Source organism: Pezoporus wallicus, unplaced genomic scaffold, assembly GCF_028554395.1.
Source record: "Pezoporus wallicus isolate ANWC-B61680 ecotype Strahan unplaced genomic scaffold, APGP_CSIRO_Pwel_v1 contig_6428, whole genome shotgun sequence".
Taxonomy (NCBI): Eukaryota; Metazoa; Chordata; class Aves; order Psittaciformes; family Psittacidae; genus Pezoporus; species Pezoporus wallicus.
The window spans coordinates 3,739,199-3,757,997 of NW_026639269.1; the positions used below are offsets into that span (position 1 = coordinate 3,739,199).

At 37.9% G+C, this 18,799-nt stretch overlaps 1 protein-coding gene and 1 long non-coding RNA gene across 6 annotated transcripts in view; one reads left to right on the top strand and one right to left on the bottom strand.

The window, feature by feature from the left end:
- Positions 1 to 18,799, bottom strand: part of KHDRBS2 (KH RNA binding domain containing, signal transduction associated 2) — a 356,153-nt gene that overhangs the window by 130,834 nt on the left and 206,520 nt on the right. For all 5 annotated transcript variants that reach the window (XR_008972741.1, XR_008972740.1, XR_008972739.1 and 2 more), the window contains 2 exons: positions 11,011 to 11,138; positions 8,363 to 8,558 (listed from right to left, as the gene is read on the bottom strand). Coding sequence is in view for 2 of the 5 variants with exons in the window: in XM_057414012.1 (XP_057269995.1) it covers positions 8,363 to 8,558; positions 11,011 to 11,138 (324 nt within the window). In the remaining 3 variants the exon portion in view is untranslated. The remainder of the gene's footprint in view (positions 1 to 8,362; positions 8,559 to 11,010; positions 11,139 to 18,799) is intronic.
- Positions 1,821 to 3,388, top strand: LOC130601737 (uncharacterized). Its single transcript, XR_008972742.1, has 2 exons — positions 1,821 to 1,889; positions 3,058 to 3,388. It is a non-coding gene; the product is annotated as an uncharacterized LOC130601737 (long non-coding RNA).

An 18,799-nucleotide genomic window follows, 5' to 3' on the forward strand; every position in this document is an offset into this window, starting at 1 on the left:
ATCTTCTTTTTCAATTATCCTGAGTAAGCACTAAGTATATGGATAGAGGCAACTGGCTAAAAGGCCCATCAGCCAGAGAATGAAACAGAACTGTGCTCTGTAATGTCTGCCTTTGATTTTAAGTGCAGCTGCTAAATATGTATCTCTGCAGTTTTATGCAGAGGTATTTTTTACAAGATGACAATGTCACAAATGTACTAAAGAGAACAACATAGATGAACTCTGATGAAAGCTTACTGCAACAGGAAGTATTTTTAAATACATGCCTTTAAATTCCAGTTTAACTAAAATCTTCTTTTGGAACAATCCATACAATTTTTTGATTAATATAAACTGATTCCTAAACTGTGCAATTTTACTATATTAATAAAGTTAACCTTTTAGCTACACTGAAAATTGCTAGTAAATAAAGATAATACACAAACCAGAAGTACTCCGTTAGGTGTACATGAAATCTATTGCTATAAAGAGCACTTGTTTTATGTAGTATAACAAAAAGCCACTAATCTGAGTTCCCCAAAAGGGTACACTGAAAAACACATGAGTAAGAGTGCTATGCTGGAGGCAAGGCTGGTGTGATGACGTTAAGTGCCATAGCATCTTATGACCCAGAGCCTTTCCTCAAACTAGAGCTCAGGGCTTCTCCCTGGCACAGCTGAAGTCTCTGCGCTTACCAGTCTGCAAAAACTGAGCTGTTCTCATTACCACTGAGTTTGTATGTGTCTAGTTCCCTGGGAACTGCCCACTCATGATGAACCTTGCAGTGCAAAATTACTTACTTTTTAGTATCTTGGTGGACTAAACCTGGATAAGAAACTTTGGGAAGTGAAAGAGAAAACCCAAGCCTTCCACCCATGCTGAATTCACACAGTAACCAACTCTCAACAGCTCTAATTAAACTGGACTCATCCCAAGTCTTTAACAGCAACTCTCTAAGTATAAACAAAAGTTTGCAACTCACTTTTGCAATTTACCATGAAAAAGATAACATTGATGGAGTTACAGTCGCATGGCAATGTTTAGTCAGCAAATGCCCACAGAGTTACTTTATACCAACCAAGATTCCTCTCCATCATATCGCCGAGTGACAAGTTGTGACAGTTCCAAGTGACAGTAGAGAAGGATATTTCGTAACAGACTCCTGAACAATCGCACTGTTTAATGATTAAATGGTGCACTGCATGATGGAGGCAGATTCTGTCTCTATGAGGAATACTCCATATATTTTTTATGTAAGATCTTAGGAATGAATATAACTGTATACACTATGAATATTTAAGGACCACATGATCATCTGGATGATCAGTCGAGAGATGCCCTTCACTTAGAACTCTAGATAACAAATATAAATATTTATTAGGTTGTGGTTGTATTAACATCATGTATAATACTAAAAACATGTACAGCTGCCTCAGCATTTTCTTTTCTACTCTGTCTAGCATAGAAAATAATTTTGAACTGAAAACTTGACAAATAAGGTCAAGAAGAGAATTATTTTTGCTAAGTAAGGAGAGCCTGAAGAAGACAACAGAAAAGCTTATCCTCCACAAAATCTTTCTGCAGCATTTATAAGTAGATGTCAGAGTTTTATGTATTTTATGAGAAAAGTTTAGTCTATTGAATACCTATGATTACTAAATTATTATTAATAATTATTATATAAAATAAAAACAAATAAGGAAAATTATATAATAAAGTCTGCTTTAGAGCACATTGCCAGTTTGTGAGAAATTCATAGCAGTGATGAGTGTGAAAGCAACATTCATGTTCATTGATGCACTGATGTCAGGATAGTTCCTTTGGTCTCATGAGGCAAGCCTTATTTATTCAGACTATCATCTGTGAGACGGCAAGTACCATCTATAAGATTCAAAGTACAGTTTGCATAGGTAAGCAAAAAACTGTAGAACTGCAGGTTCCCAAATACGGAAGGTTTGGTGCTGACGGTGGTTTTTGCTCTTAGAAAACCACAAAATATTTGCTACTACTTCATTCTGTATCTGTGTTGCTGGATTTTCTGACAATAAATATATTTATACTTTCCACAGCCCAAATTCTCCAAAGTTTAAATAACTAACTGAAAAATCCACTCTAACTTTGTGAGACAGCCATTCACAGTATTCTTCTAAAGCTCAAAAGGTTCTTTCAGATAATATAAACATTATCCTGCTTATTGCTATTATAGTAAAGATAAAATTTGATTTTTCAAGTCACAGCAGATGTAACTTGAATATAGCTTAGCTCTTCTTCTAAGTGCCTTGGGCATATATAGGTAATCAATCATATTTAATCAATATGTTGTTCAGCCATGCAGATTAATATGTCTATAATTCCAGCTTTATTCAAATGCTCTTTAGTCTCAGTACATTCTTCATTGACTTTTTTTTCACCCAAAAGAGGCACAGAATTAAGTAAGTGCCATACCTTAAAACTTGGAAATACCAACTTAGGAAAAAAAAAAAAAAGGAAAATAATCTCCCTTGATTCTCATTGTATCCAATATATTTCACTATTTTACGGTTTGGAATAAGACTTCTTTATTGTCTGGGCCTCACTCTCACTGTGAATGCCCTACCGGGATTATAGAAATAGACTTCAAAAGTAGCAGAATCAAGTACCAATTGTTCACTTTAACAAATACATTAAAGCTCTAACACAGGTGCAAGTATGTCATGAACAGGAAGTGCCACTTTTTATACAGTTTCCATCAGAAGTGGCAGATAGAATGGATTTAAAAGCCCTATGAGTTCCTGCTTAAAATATTAACAAAAGTTCTGCAACCACAATTTTGGGGATCATGTAAATGCTGATCCTTTTTAAAACGTTGAAGTGTGACAAAATGCCTCTTATTGTCAGTCTTTTCATTGTCTAGGTTGGCACTGAATAAATGAGCATAGTTGTTTCAGTTTGAAAACTACTGAAAAAAGTAAATAATCATTGAGCATAGAATAAACAGTTGAATGTGGCATTTGCTTTTGTTTTAAATAGCTTGAAATGAAGGGGAAACCAACATGACATTAAAAGCACAATCTATCTTACTGTGTGGTTCTTTTCCAGTGACTTTCTAAAAGCATTGCTCTTCACTTATTCCAGAAGATAACAAGAACCTGTGTTTGGGTGGTTTGATCAATTAAATGAGAGGCAAGAGAGAATATTTGTGTTTAAAATTGCTTTTTAATCTGGCTATCCTAGGCCTAGGAGCTGTACCAGCTTCTCAGTGTCTCAAAAGACTGACCTATTTCTTGGAAAAAAAAATTATGTACTTCTTTGTAAATACATGAAACTCATCTAAGTATTCATATTAAGATGAGTGGCTTTCTGTGCAAAAGTCTCCTTTCTTATCCAGGAGAAAAAAATGCATTTGCAAGTAAAATATAAAAGCAATGCATATTTTAGTCCCAAATTTTTCTTTTTTTGCCAGTTCTTTGCATCTGGGGTGCTAAGTCAGACCTCTTAGCAAGGCTCATCATAGCTCTAAAAAAATGTAAAGAAAAATATCACTGCACAGCTCATTACTAACTCCTGATTTCAGAAGGCAAAAATACAGCTCCAGAGTCAAATGCAAATCCTTCCAACAGAGGATCTGAAAGCAACGGTATTTTTGGCTTATATTTGGGTTAAGTACCCTTCAAATATTTAGGTTTAATCTTGAGTGAAAAAGTCTGGATGCTCAGATTAAAATATATAGTGCTGAACACCGGCTTTATTGCCTCAACAGGATGCTTCTTCCAGTAGAATATCTACTCAAGCACTTCTTAACTCTTCACTTTGGTATAAATCATGAACCTCAGTCAGTCATGTCTATTGCATAAGTTGCCAGCAAGACCTTACTTAGCCTTAAAGTTGCCTACTGTTGAGAAAAGACTCCAGAAATCTCCCCTCAATCTGTAAAGATTGTACTAATGTTAATTTTCCTTACTATATGTCACACACGTGATAAAGTAGATGTCCAATCAAATAAATCTTAACCTTTGTAATGAAAAAGTTGCACAAAATCGGTCTTACCCTTGCCCTTGCCAATAATGATGATGATGCAGAACTGAAACAATACCTGAACTCATTTTCAGTTACTCTCTCCTATCTTGGTGCACTGATATAGAAACACTTTAAGATTTGTAGATGGGACATCAGCTGTCTAATAGACAAAACTAAAACCCCAGACCACAACTACACAAGATGAAAAGAGGCAATTAAAATGCAATTCTAGTACCATTCTCTCTAATCGAAACATCTCTGCCCAATGCAATGTAGATATGAACCTAATTTACAGAAGTTGCTTGATAAATCCCAAACAGACATCTTGTCATTAGTTCTAACCGAGGAGCCTACTGGAACTCCCTACTATTCACAGCAGGCTTTTCAGCATCCTCAGAGTAACAACATGGTCACTGGTAAATCAGCGGTTTTGAAAGGTTCCAGACTGAGTCACTGCTGCAAGCTGGTCATGGCATGCATTGCTACACACAGAAAGAAGAATTAAGCAGCAATTCAAATTAATTTATGTACTGCATTTATGGAAGGAGTAGGACTATGATCTATAACACATTTAATGGGGAACCACTCTTGAGTGATTTTCAGTTAAACAACAAAACAACACAACAGAACCTGAGGTCCAGAAGGCTATTTTTTAATAAAGTTTTGAGTCCCTTTCAGCAACTAGGGACAACTTCACTATGGTGATGTTTGCAGTTAGAAATGTAAAATTTTATCTCAGAGAGTAATGACAAAGGGCTAAGTTCAGCTTAGTGAAAGAATCTCCTTTTGAATAAAGTTCACAATGACCAGGTCAAGCTTCTGCTTTGAACTGAACTCTGGAGGACGTCTCCTTCAGCACAAAAGGAGCACTTACAGATCGGTCACACTGAACTAAGGTTAGTAGCCTTGAGCTGCGCTCTTATTCACAAGGTGTGCTGGTTTGGGCTTGGATAAAGTCAGTTTTCTTCACAGTAGCTAGTACTGAGCTATGTTTTGGATTTGTACTGAAAACAGGGTTCGTAATACAGAGATGTTTTACTTCTCAGTGAGCAGTGCTTAGATAGAGTCAAGGCCTTTTCTGCTCCTCACCCCACCCACCAGTGAGGGGGCTGGGGGCGCACAAGAAGTTAGGAGGGGACACAGCCAGGACAGCTGATCCCAACTGATCAAAGGGACATCCCATACTGTATGATGTCATACTCAGCACATAAAGCTAGGGGAAAAAGAACGAAGGATGGGGATGGTCAGAATTATGGTATTTGTCTTCACAAGTACCCATTATGCATGATGAAGCCCTGCTTTGCTGGAGGCGGCTGAACACCTGCTGGTGGAAAGAGGTGAATGAATTCCTCATTTTGCTTTGCTTGCATGAGCAGCTTTTGTTTTACCTGTTAAACTGTCTTTATCTCACCCCGTGAGCTCTCTCTTTTACTCTTCTGATTTTCTCCCCCAGTCCCACAGTGTGGGGAGCAAGTGGCTGCATGGTACTTAGTTGCCAGCTGCGGTTAAACCGTGACACCAGGTTACACACCAGGACCACCTCTCTGAGCACAGAAGCTGCATGCAGCTGTTAGTTAAGTTCCTCCTCCAAACTGACACACAATGAGCTGTTTTTAAAGTGAGTAAGGTTCATGTAGTAGGCGTTTATTTCCTTTTTCATATATCTTCTATATGTCTGTACCTCCTCTTCCTGTGGGTAGCCTTCCAAAGTTCCTCTAAGATACTATGTACACTGCAATAAAAACTACATATCTGTTTCAAAAATAAGTAAAGAAGGCATGAGGTGGGTTACTACCTCTTCCCTTCTGAAAGTCTTTTCAAATAATTTTCTCTTTGTTCAACATTCAAAGTGTTGAATGTGAGTATTTTCACCGGTGACAAGAGTTTTCTTGAGAAACTTTTAGACATCTGCTTTTATGGCCTCTCAGGCCGTCAGAAAACCTCAAAATATTCAGATATTGGCTAGTTACAAAAGACTGACACAAACTTTCAAATGCTTATGCAAACTGATTTGAACAGTTACGGTGTTTCAAGGTCAGTCAGTCCAATCTCTGATTAGTAGTGCTGAGCAAGTAGTTCCAGATTTTTTTCATTAAATGCTGTTTAAACATTAAAAAAAATATGTGCTGCAGCCACCCTGTTCTATTTCTTGAGTTCACTTCCAGCTCAGCATTCAAATGGCTACATTCTGTTGGAGCAAAGAAAAATCAAAAATATCGATACACACAATCAATGACTTTGCACTCGTGCACAACTACTCAAACCAATGGTGCTTGCATATAGTAGGCAAAAATTGGAGTGAAACACTGTATTCAAAACCAAAAACCATTTACAAAGAAATTGTAATATGCTTTTAGGTGGCCTACAAGCAGAAAATAAGACAAAGTAAATTGGATAAATTATTCATTTAAAAATATTTTTTCATCTCTAGGATTCAGTGTGAAAGAACAACAATTATGCTACTGGTCAACAAACAGATCCACTTGCTTTTAGTATCCAGCTGGATATGTAATATAGTGGTTTATTTGGGAAGAAAAACTGTATTGATTATTTCCTGCAAAATGAAAAATATTTCCCCCTAAAATATAATTTACAAATTCATGTACAGATGTATGACAGTGACCTTTTCCTTCTACCTTCACATCCAACAGAGTTTTAATTATTATCTCAGTCATAATATACCCATAAAATACCAAGATGATTTAGACTGCACTTACAAGTCTTTGCAAGATGGCAAAAGATTTTCATTGCAAACTGGTGAATGACAGCAAGTCAGGGGAAACCCACATATTCCTAACAGTGGAATAGCAATGCTGAAAGGACACAGGAGATGAAAGGATCTCTAAAACATCTGAATTTGTCCTATAAAGTGATATGCTTCTTGCATATCTAAGTAGGCAAAATAAAAACAAAACCACATTTGTTTTTATTGGAGTAATCTATTACAAACTAAAACAACTCATTTAACTGTGTGCATATTTGGCGCTCCTCGGAGTGTAAGCACTTCAAAAAACGTGGAATTGGCTGAATGCTTTCCTGACCTTGATAATCCAGCTCCCTCAACTTCTCCCCCTGCTTTCCATATATTTACCATCCATAAAAAGTGTAAGAAATGTTCCTTAAAAACTGCTTAATACCCTAGGACATTTACTAGTACTGCAGCTGAAAAACAAACAAACAAAAAGAAGAAAATATTTACTAAATTGATAATATTAATCTTACATCACAAGAGCTCTATTTTGAAATTTGTCACTCATGGATTAAAAAAAGATGGAGTTCTGCACAGAAAGCGTCATACATTTTGATACTAGTGGATAATACACTACCCATCAAGGAAGGATATACTTTTTAAGTTCCTTTTTTAGCAGAGCTATCTTCTCATTAAAGATGGAAATTGTGTTGAGGTAAAGAATAACAGAGAGTAACTTTCTTCCCCTCCTTTTCTGCAGCTGTTGTTCAGTTGTGATTCTTGGCATTAACAGAATGTGTGTCCCTGATTTGAACTGGCCGTGATCTAATCTCTACTCTGTAAATACAGATTGTTGAGTAAAGCTTTTTCAACAAAGATTAATTTCTGTTTTGGTTTATTTTTTTTCTGTTCTAAGAAGACTATTAATTGAATAAAACTGCATCTTCTCAATTATAGTGTGTCTCCTCAACAGTTCTCCTTGTGATAGGATTACAGAATGAGCGGGATGTTCATTTCACCCTCGGATTTGCCACAGCTGGAAAAAGTCAGACATCGTAACTGATAGCACTTTCCTCTCTACCTGGGTATTTGTTGTTATGGTGATAGTTACAGAAGGGAGCATTAATGAGGATGACTTGAAAGCTTTGATGTTTACAGAACAATTATTTTTAACATCTTATAAGAAAAAGTGACAGTTCCGCTCTTGCTAAATATGCATCACTGTATCAGCTTCCATGAAAACTACCCGAATTTCTATTTGTTATGTATCTATAACACAATGCTGAATACAAACTTACATGTATCTATTTACATGTTATAAAAAGGTTTTTGAAGAACCAAAAAAATCCCATTTTCTCACAAAGGATATAATCTGTTATTCCTAAGAACTTGCCTACAGTAATGAGTGACTTTTAATTATAATACAATCTTTAGAATATCTGTATTGCTCTTTCATGACACTCTGAGATCTACCCAGTATGACCTTCTCATATCCAAAACTGTGCTGTGAACAATTCTATGAGCCCACATCACCAAAACCACAGCTCTGGAGACACACTGCATCGCCCAGACTGTAATTCACCACAGGGGTAAGCAGAAGAGACAGAATTTTTGACCTGGAGTCTTCCAGATCAGAGGTACTTGATGTTCCCCACACAGGTTGGCTCACACATGTTATGAATGCATGCAGTTACTTACATATTCTTCATAGGCCTCGTGTGCAGGTGGCGGGGGTGGTCTGTAGCCCGGGACAGCTGGGGCGCCCCTTGCTCGAGGGGTGGGGACACCTCTTGCCACTGGTGGGACTGGGAGGGCTCCACGGGTCACTGGTGCTCCTCGGGGTGCTTGGGCACCTCTTCCAGGCGGGGGAGGAGGAATCGCACCCCCACGTCCCCTGAGGGCGTAAAAACCGAATGATTACCTTGGTGTGAACGGCAAGGGAGGACACACAAGTGCTACCGCATTTTAAACGCTCTTACATTTTTACTGTTATTTAAAGTGTCATATAACTTTGGCAGCTACAATGTCAAGCACTTTTAGGCAATATCAGGCAGAACTCATATTATGGAAAGGCATTATTTTTACACCATCCAGGGCCTTTTACACCTCATCTTGCTGCTCGTACTAATGAAATTCTGGATCATTGTAGTTCACAGAGCTGCAAAGTTACTCCAAAGTACTTATAGAGAAGAAAGTGAGAAACTTTTTCTTTTGCTCTCAAACTATTTTATGATGGCAGTCACCACTCTCACCCTCATGTTTATTGGTGGGTGGGAGAAACTGACTGGCAGAATATGCTGCAGTATGGCAGAAACTTTCAAGGCAAAGTAGAGCAAGAGTATAAAAGTGAGTGATAACTTTGCTGTCCATTTAATTTATTTCAGCACAAGGGAAGTGCAGCACGGGATCTTGCTTTCCCTACTGTGCAGAGAGAAGAGTAGCATACAGACAAGAGCAGGGAGGTTTAGCATCTTCCTATGTATTTATACAATATCCACCTTGCTGTAAAGTATTTGGTAAGTCAGAAGTTGTTAATGGTTAAAAAGAGGTTCTTGTAGCTATATCATATGGCTCCCTGAAGCCTTCTCTTTTTCAGGCTGAACAAGCCCAACTCTCTTAGGCTTTCTGATTGGAGAGGTACTCCAGCCTCTGACCATTTTCATGGCCCTCATCTAGACCCACTCTAACAGGTCCATGCCTTTCTTGTGCTGGGGACTCTAGAGCTAAATGCAGTAATCAAGGTGGGGTCTCATGAAAGCAGAGTACAGGGGGACAATCACCTTCCCTGACCTGCTGGTTACGCTTCTTTGATGCGACCCAGGATATGGTTGGATTTCTGCACTGTGAGTGCACGTCTGCTTTTCATTCCTTAGGGAATCCTTTTCAACCCTTAGGAATTGCTCTCAATCACTTCATACTCCAGTCTGAGCTGACACTGGTCATGGATTACCCATGTGCAGGACTCTGCACTTGTTCTTTCCTGTACTTCATGAGGTTCATATGGCCCACTTCTCAAGCCTGTCAAGGTTCTTCTGGAAGGCATCCCTTCCTTCCAGCTTACCAACTGCACCACTATAAATGTCATTATGCTATTACTGTAAATTATTATCATAAATATTTATCTTAAATACTTCAGTGTTGTTTTTCTTTTTTAATATTCTCCCGGGCTATCTGACTGGAGAATAAGCAAAGCATCCAAGTTTCTGTATCTGTGCAACTGATGCAATCAGTTGGGTATCTTGCAGGAGCCAGAACTTCGCTTATTATGCTCTGAACCGAATTTAAAAGCTGCCAGTGTGTTGCAGTGATGTCCTGAACGTTATTATTAAGTCAAGCCCTTCAGATATCTTAGGTGTAAGGAAGACTTGTTTCTGAGCCCAAAAATACTTTGTATGGAAGATGGTCATGAACGCAAAGTGTAAAAAATCCTATGTATGTGCATCATATTCCTTATAAAAAATTGCATTCAAGAAAAACGGAGTGAAAATATGATGGAAACCTTCAGGGGAAAAAAGAAAGGTCATAGGCAAGATCAGCCAGTTCAATTACCAAAGAACAGCTCCTCTGTCAGCATGAAATAAGGTACCTCCATATCCTATTTCTTCCAAAATAAAAGTGGATTTCTTAGGACTTACCCTGAAATGATGTCTGTGGACACCTAAAAGTTGCTAGGTAACTTAGATGCCTGAGGCAACAGATTTCTTAAGGGCTCACAGTGAAAAATGTGTCTGAAAGAGTGTATTAAGATTATATATTGGCCTCACAAAAGAGCAGAGCTGCTACCTGTATCTGCAAAAATACTTGGAAGAATTCATGAAATATTCATACATCACTGTTTTTAGATGATGACAGTCTAATTCATACAAAATTGTTAATCCATGCAATAGATAATATATAATGCAATATTTATGTATTATAGATACAATACACATACAAAAAAAAAAAAGTAATTGTCTGGCAAATAAAAGTTCCACCCAGACTATGTAGCCATCTCTGACTATACTATTTCACTGACCATCAATTTCATGCTGCTGACCACAACACTGCTGTGCCAACATAGCAATGTTCTTTCCTAGAAATACCCTTTCACCAACTTCATAATCTGCTCTGATTTGTTGATTATTTGTATACCACTCACTGTAGCCTGTAAATTGTAGGTGATAGAACTGTAGGCATAACATAGATCATACAAGCTATCAGAAGGAAAACATTCTGGTTCACTGACCATGATGTGTACTTGACTTTCTTTAATTTTTATTATTTTTTTTTTTTTTTTTTAGATATGCTTGTTTTGCCATTGTTTATACTGTCTAAAGCCATTAGCATAATAGCTCAGGTTACCACACCTTGAAGGAGCTGCAGGTGGCACACGAATACCTCTTCCTCGAATGCCCCGTCCACGTGCTGAATCCTCAGAACCATTCAAATATGACAGTTCTCTCAGCTGTTCCTGGCGAATTTCATCATTATAGTCCTAAAATGCAAAAGGTAAAACTTGCTGAAAGTTTGCATTTTGACCATGAAAGCACCCAAACCAGAAAGTTTGTGTTTTGAAAGTTTTTATTTTGAAAGTTTGTGTCTGGGCTGAGCTGCCAATACACCCAAACCAGAAATTACATGGATGGTATTTGGGTGAATCATTCTGCAGTATCACCTGCATGCTGAAAAAAAACATACATTGGGAGCGGGCAAGTACCTACAGTAAGTGGACAGACAAATTTATACAGGGAGTGAAGGTGGCCATAAAGAACATGTACACACAGAATAAACCACACAAGGCATAGCAAGCATAAATACAAAGGATACATCAAGAATATATCTGTATACAAGATGCAAATGGACTTTCACATATAAAAGGTACCAATCTCAACTTGAAATTAGATTAAAAAATGCCTTTTACATATATATATTTTTTGGCAGACACCCCTGGCTACCTTTATTCACTTAAAATGCAAATTCCACCTTACATTGCACCTTAGTATACAGAATTTATACTAGAGTCATTTGATTAGGTGATTTAATCCAGTACCAATTAGCATCACTGAATGAAGCCTTCAATTATTCTGTTTATCTACTAAATAACTTCTTACAGGAGAAAGAGCTCTCTCTTTCGGATTCATAAGTAACAAAGATATGTTTACTATATAAAATTGTTAAATGATATAAAACAGGCCCATTCCAAGACTGCAGGGTATCAACTTTATCACTGCAAACTCAGTAAACAGAACATCAGACGAATTTCCTTTTCTTACTGATACAAAATACATAATATTGGGCAATTTTTACTTATTTTGTAACCTCTGTCGCAGTCAGAAGTTCCTTTTTTTTAGCTTCCTTCCTTTGGTGTTCTGCTCTTTGCCTGCTGATCACAGTAATAAGAGCCCAGTGCATCAGCCGGCTCACTGGCAGCACCACTGTGCGACAGATAATTAGTGTTTGAAAACATAAAGGATTACTGAATTTCAGCTATTGAATTTCTCCATCCTTGCACAAGCAACTGCCACTGACTGTCATGCAAGAGTCTGAAAATGCTACAGTGCCTCCTGTCTCAGATGGGTGACTCTCCAGGATATATAAGTGATGCCTCTTTTTAGCCAAGTTAAAAACCTAGCAAACAGGTAGATGGAATTAAGGTGTTCCTTCTCCCTCCTGAGGAGGTCCAGGAAATCTGTTTAAAGACATGATGCTGATCTTCTGTGTTCTAAGAGAGTGTTAATCTGGTCACAATTTCCCTTCTAAATTTTTACAGACTGAAGCTGGAGTAAAATCCACTAATGAAATTCAGAAAAGAACCTCATTTATACTTGCAGCAGAATCATAATTGAAATCAAATCCCTAATTTGCTAGTAAACCAGTTCACGGCTTTGAGTTCACACCAATCCCCAAATCCTTTTTCACATTTTTCTACCATTCTAACGTTAATGGTAATAAGCAAAAGACATCTTCCTAAATCAATGCTCTGTGTAAAACACAGAGCGAAAAGCACAGACAGAATCAGTGATGTCACATTTACAGCAATTGCTGAACAGGTACAATCTACTGCGGCTTGCTTAATATCATCTATTATGCATACTGGCTTTACAAGGATTAGGACTTCCTACTTGCTGATTAAGTTCACCCTTCAGACTCCAGACCAGTGCTGGGACTGCACTTCATTAACAATGCAAGAAAATTTTGTAAGAGAAAGATGTGGGGAAGAGGAAAAAAAAAAAAAAAATGGAGAAAGGACCTTCGAGGGACAGGAATTGGAACTGTGCTGCTGCTTTAATCTGTATTTTTTTTTGAACACTGTCTTATAAATGAATTCTATCAGAAATTGCCACAGAGCTGCTATTCAGATACACGTGTCATTTAAAATCTTACTATTGATGAAACGGAAAATCCAAATAAAATCTATAACATAGAGCCAGATCTGCAAATCTACACCACTGTGCTATGCAATGCCCTTAGTTTTTCCTCAGGTTATTTACTGCATGTCAAGTTAAGAAGTATCTACAATGTATTTTGAAATGCAAGGTAAAGACAACAAAGTACATGAAGACTGTAATTAAGATGCTGGGATGGGATCCTGAAAGAGAAAGATTTCAATAAAAATTTGTAACTCTATATAGATCAATTATCTTATGTTCCATTCATAAAGCATGATAAAGACCATAATTTCTAAACCTAAAATCTGAAATTTTCAACAGAAATGCTCACTTCAACTCCTTCATTACAGAGAAACATAACACTCAATTAATCTTTCATAACTGCTACATGAGCTTAGCTAGAAAGAGTATCCTGATGAATATTTAATTGTAGGTGAATTCAGAGCCTAGCACATGAGCAAAATTGTGCGGCTGAAGCTTCATATATATCTAGCCCCAAGAGAAAGCACAAGATGTTGAAGACATACCTGTACTGAAGAAAGTATAATGAAGTAGGTACACACTGTAGTAGTATGCTATGTTTTAGAATAATCCCTCTACTCGTCATATTAAAATAAGTTTATGGGAAATGTTCTGTACTTCTCAGCTTTTCTTCTAGCTTTCTAATAATCTTATAGCCAGTCTATCAGCTGATAATCTACATTAGCCTATTTGTTTTGCTCTTGTTTATATCCTTAAAGACATTACTACCTATAAACAGCTTCACTATTTACTGATTATACTAAGGGTGCCATCTACTTGTATCACAGTGGTCATTGTTTGCAAAGAACTGTTGTATCTGAGCAAATCACCTACGAGTATCCACCTAAACTTGCATCTTGACTTTAGAAATACCAAGAATTTACAACCTTAGCAAAGTCAGCAGCACCATAAACTGTAATGTTTACATAAGTGCCTGAAACCAAATTACATATTCAGATAAAACTTTCAGTATTCTAGAGTACATGAACATGTTTACCCCAGATTACCAAAAATATGTTTATTAATGTCAGTTGGGAATGATTAATTAGGTTGCCTTGACTGCTGTAGAAAAAAAGGAAGCCCATTAGCATCAGAGTCAGACTGGTGGCAGCTCACCCAGGGCCCTTCTGGCAGCAGCAGCAGAGAGGTGCGGCAAAGAGGGAAAAGCACATAAGCTGCTAGAGAACTCAATAAACCATTTTGGTAAAAAATAGCAAGCATGACGCAAGCTGCAAAACCTGATCTGAATTAACAAGAATGTGTAGTGACAAGGCAGGACAGTTAATAAAGAAATCAAACGGTAAAGCACAGATAGACTCAACGGATTTTGGGAATATATATCTATCATTAGCATAATAAAGGCTCACAGCAGTCAAGGATAAATCAATCCCTTAAGGACTGTGATCTCCTGTCCTGATGTGCTTCACACATTAAAATTCTTTCCATGTGTTTGAATGATTTATACTATTAATAAATATCATTATTCTTATCTGTGACAGCTGAATTTTATTCTAATTCCACAGTTAAGGGAAGAGTAATTTGGATTAAATACAAGTTACCTTAAGGATGCAGAGTTATGTAAGTCTAGCCTAAAATCATAATTCTTAATATTGACACTTTGAAGTATTAATAGGGCCCACTCGGTCCCTTATATAGATGGCATTTTATAACATACACACATTCCTTACACAGTTAAGCTAGACATTTATCATGTGAAGTGCAGACTATCTTCCACATAGTGTTGCTACTACTAGGACAGATCAACAGGTATCTTAAGTCCACAGACAAACAACTACATAACACTTTGTATTTAAGTAATCAAATTCCTTGATTTTAACTAAGTGAAAAAGTAGTCACAAAAATAAATGCTTTTCTTGTAGCTATTTTCTCTGTAACTCTTAAGGTGGTTCCCAAAGTTCTCAAGGTACCAGTAACTCAAATTTATGGCTGGCTTATGCAGAGGTCCTGTGGTTCTAGACATCTCAGTCTGCACTGCCTGAACTACCAAATACTCTCTCTCAGGCACATAATATTCTCTGAAGCTCTGTGTTGTCAAAACAGAGCACCGCATTCACAGGCATAGGTAGGCCCCGTCCTGAGATCTTCTCTTCTCAAGCTTAGGTAGGAGAAAAATCAGGACTGTGATTGCCGCAGCACTTCTGCATCCTGCCCAGCTCTCAGCACCAGTAAAATAGCTCCAGGGCTCCATGTACTTGAAGAGATTCACTGAAGCCAGTCTCCCCTAAATCCTGATTTTGCTGCCTTGGGGCTATTTTCAAGCAGTTTAAATTCCAATTAGCTTAAAATTTCCATTGAGTACATGCTTCAGAACACCCACAGCCAGACAACAGGACACAAGACTGTATGAATTTTAGATGGAGCTAAGTGACTTGAATATGGTCCTTTGCTTGTTTCGAGATGCAGGCTAATTTTGGACACTAAACCAGACATAGTCCACATGCTCCCTTGTTTATATGGGGAAGCACTAAGCCCCAGAAAATAACTGGTGGTACCAGTTCCTGAAGTTGATGATTCTTTGTGTTCTTTTGTGACCTCACAAGTGTGAGCTGTGCTATGATTCAACTTCAAAGCACGGTAAGAACCACACATCTGGAGTCGTGGGGTCAGGATCTGCAGTTCATTATACTGAAGAGGCCAAGAACCCAGGAATTCCCACTTGCCAGCTGAGTACTTCAGAATCAGCTGCTACAAAAAAGAGTAGCAGCACTGGCTGCTCAGTACCAGAAAAGCTTGGTGAACTAAATTCTGAGTGAACAGAGATGCTTGGCATTTCCTGATATTTCTTTCTAAGATCCTGTCCAAAGACTCCAACGCATTAAAAATGTAAACATATGGGACTTTTTGTTACACATACCCAAAACCTTTCTCTAATACTGTCTACTTAGGAAACAAGACAATTATGTCAGGTAGGCTGGACAGCCCTCTCCATCACCTAAAATTTGGGTGAGACAGTGCCTCATCTGGGCGTGCAAACTAGGTGGATGCAACTTCATTCTTTGTCAATCTGATACAAAGTTCACTGCAAAACATGAGATTAATCTGTAGCTGAAGCCATGCCCAACCAAGCAATTCCTACAAAGTTCCTCAGAACCATGGGAGCTGGCTCTAGCCCACCCTGTGTGGGTGTCTGATGGATATGGCATATGTTCTCAACAGTATATGGAGGAGCTCAAAATGGACAGCTGTTCTGATGTTCCTGGATAAGACCCATGCTCTCTGAATCCATGTTTAATGTATATCCATGGTTTTCTGGTTACCTGCAGTCAAAGCCATCTGTTAAGATGGCTTTTTGCCCATTTGCAGATTGGTCTGAATATTTCACTAGAGCATAGGTGCCAGGTAATGATCGGTTTAGATGGACAGCCTGCAGTGCACCACAAGTGACAGTGCTTCTGCCAGAAGTCCTCTTCCGTGACTCCAATATTGCATTAGCAACACATGCCTCTTTGCATTTGCCCATATATGTTGGCACGTAAGGCCATTTTCTGTGCATGCAGTTCTCTGGCAGCCAGCAACCCCAATAAATACATAAAAATATAAATATAACCCATATGAGCTCAAGAAATAAATCATTTTCTCTAAGCAATCAACAACTTAGCCAGATCCACAGACATAAACGTATGCCTTTTCCTTGCCACATATGCAAAAAGATTGCTGTCTTTACCTGCTTATAGTCTATCTGAGAAATAAACCTTAATTGTGTGGGTCACCCTTACAGATTGAAAAGCATAAAACAGACCATACATTTCTCACAATAGCAGTCTGAATGTGTTGCAGCCAATATGAGTTTCAGCTTATAAATGCCTATGGGTAGAATTCAAGCAGACATAAGCTGGAGCCATGTACACTTGCCTCTGAGGTTAGTTGACAGCTGGGGGATTTAGAGAGCACTAACCCAAGCATGGATGTCATTTTTCTCTTTGAGCATGCACAATTAAATCTGCCTGGCATCATCAGCATGGGGCACGGCGCTCTAGAAACAGCATAGAAGGGAGGGGGGATGTCTTGCTCCTCAGCATCTGAAGAGAAGCTGCCAAACCCAAAGAGTAAATTGTGCATAGGCAATTCTTATGAAACTTTGACCTAGATATTTTAGTCCTTGCAAGAACAGAGCAAAATAAGCCTCATCTAATTGTATAATCAAATTAATCTTTTTTTTTTTTTTTCCATACCAAAGAGAGCTTTCAACAGAAAATTATTGACGTTTACATGGAAATGCTGCGAGCCACGCAGAGTGGCACAGACTGGGGCAAAGCTGGACTGACAGTGAGAAAAAGGATGAAGAACGTCCCTCCTTTGTCATTCATAGCAGCAAGCACAGAAGCTCCTTCCAGAAACCGCAGGCTGCCATCAGGGCTTGGCTTTGGAGAGGCAGCAGTGCCTCAGCATTCTCCCTAGTCAGAGATCAAGGCACAAAACACAGTATCTGTATTTCTTGTGCACTCCTTCTACACAGAAATTGGACTAACTTAAACTAAACAGCATGGCACATACTTCCCAGAGCCAGTATGTTTTTTGCATAGCAAGGAAAAAATAAAACAAAACATGCTGGGAAGTAACAGCACCGTAAAAACACAAGAGCAATTTTCCCTGCTGGAATCAAACGTATTTTAAATCTGCTTGGTTTGACCTGCTATAATCTAAATTACTTCCAGTACTGAGAAATTTATGGATAGCCAGTGTAATGACAGAGAGGACAATCACAGGAGAACAAGCAGGTATGAGAGGAGCCCCCCTTTCACACTAAATTCAAGAAGCAAAAGAGTGAAACAAAGGTGTTGTTAAATCTCAGGGTCACCATCTGAACTGTCACAGAAACTAAAAATATTAAAATAATCTGGATTCAACTTCCTGATTTACACCAAACTTCAGGTGAACAAAGAGTGCAAATACAGAAATAAGATAACAAAAAAATCCCAGTGGAAATAAAGGCAAGAAACATATCAAATAATAGAAGTTAAAATCATGCATTAGAAACCCAAAATAAATGGCAAGCTCAATAAACCAGCAAGAAACACTTTCTCAAGTATGCAACTTAAACAAAGCTGATTTAATAATTCCATTAGGAAGGTATGCATCAGGTATAAGGTGTAGGTTTGAGACAAAGGGAAAGGTGATTACGGAAATGACAAACAGTACTGGGAGGTAGAAAATAATTTAGAAATAAGTCTTAGATCATGTACCAACAAGAGATACGCTCATTCCAAAGTGTCTCCACCCTTTTTAAAGTACATGGTGCATGAAAGGTTAGGAATAAAGTGCATAGAACTGAGCAAGTGCTATAATTAATACAGTGATATAGGTGAAAAGATTGTCACAGTTTCAAGCTCAACAATTTAGTACGTAACATGATAAAAATGTTACCAGTTTTTTTTCTTCTTACTAAATTTGAATAATTTGTTTTTGAATTGCATAAACCCCTGTAAATAAGATTATCCACCAGGAGATGTGGCATCGGTATTTATAATTTCTCCTTTTCTGCTCTGCAGTAAATATTAAAGAAGGCTTCGGGTGCTTTAACACAATTACCACTGTTTTTTTATTTATTTTTTTCTTTTAATAGAATATCACCTTATTCCTGCTTATTGCCAGGTAGCAGAAAGTTCTTCCTCTCCGTATCTTTTAGCTTCTCATGTTGCTTCATGGCTGGTGCATCTAACACTTCCTTCCCCAGCTGGCTGAACAAAAGGACTAGCTTTAATTCAAATGCAAACAATCTAGGCTC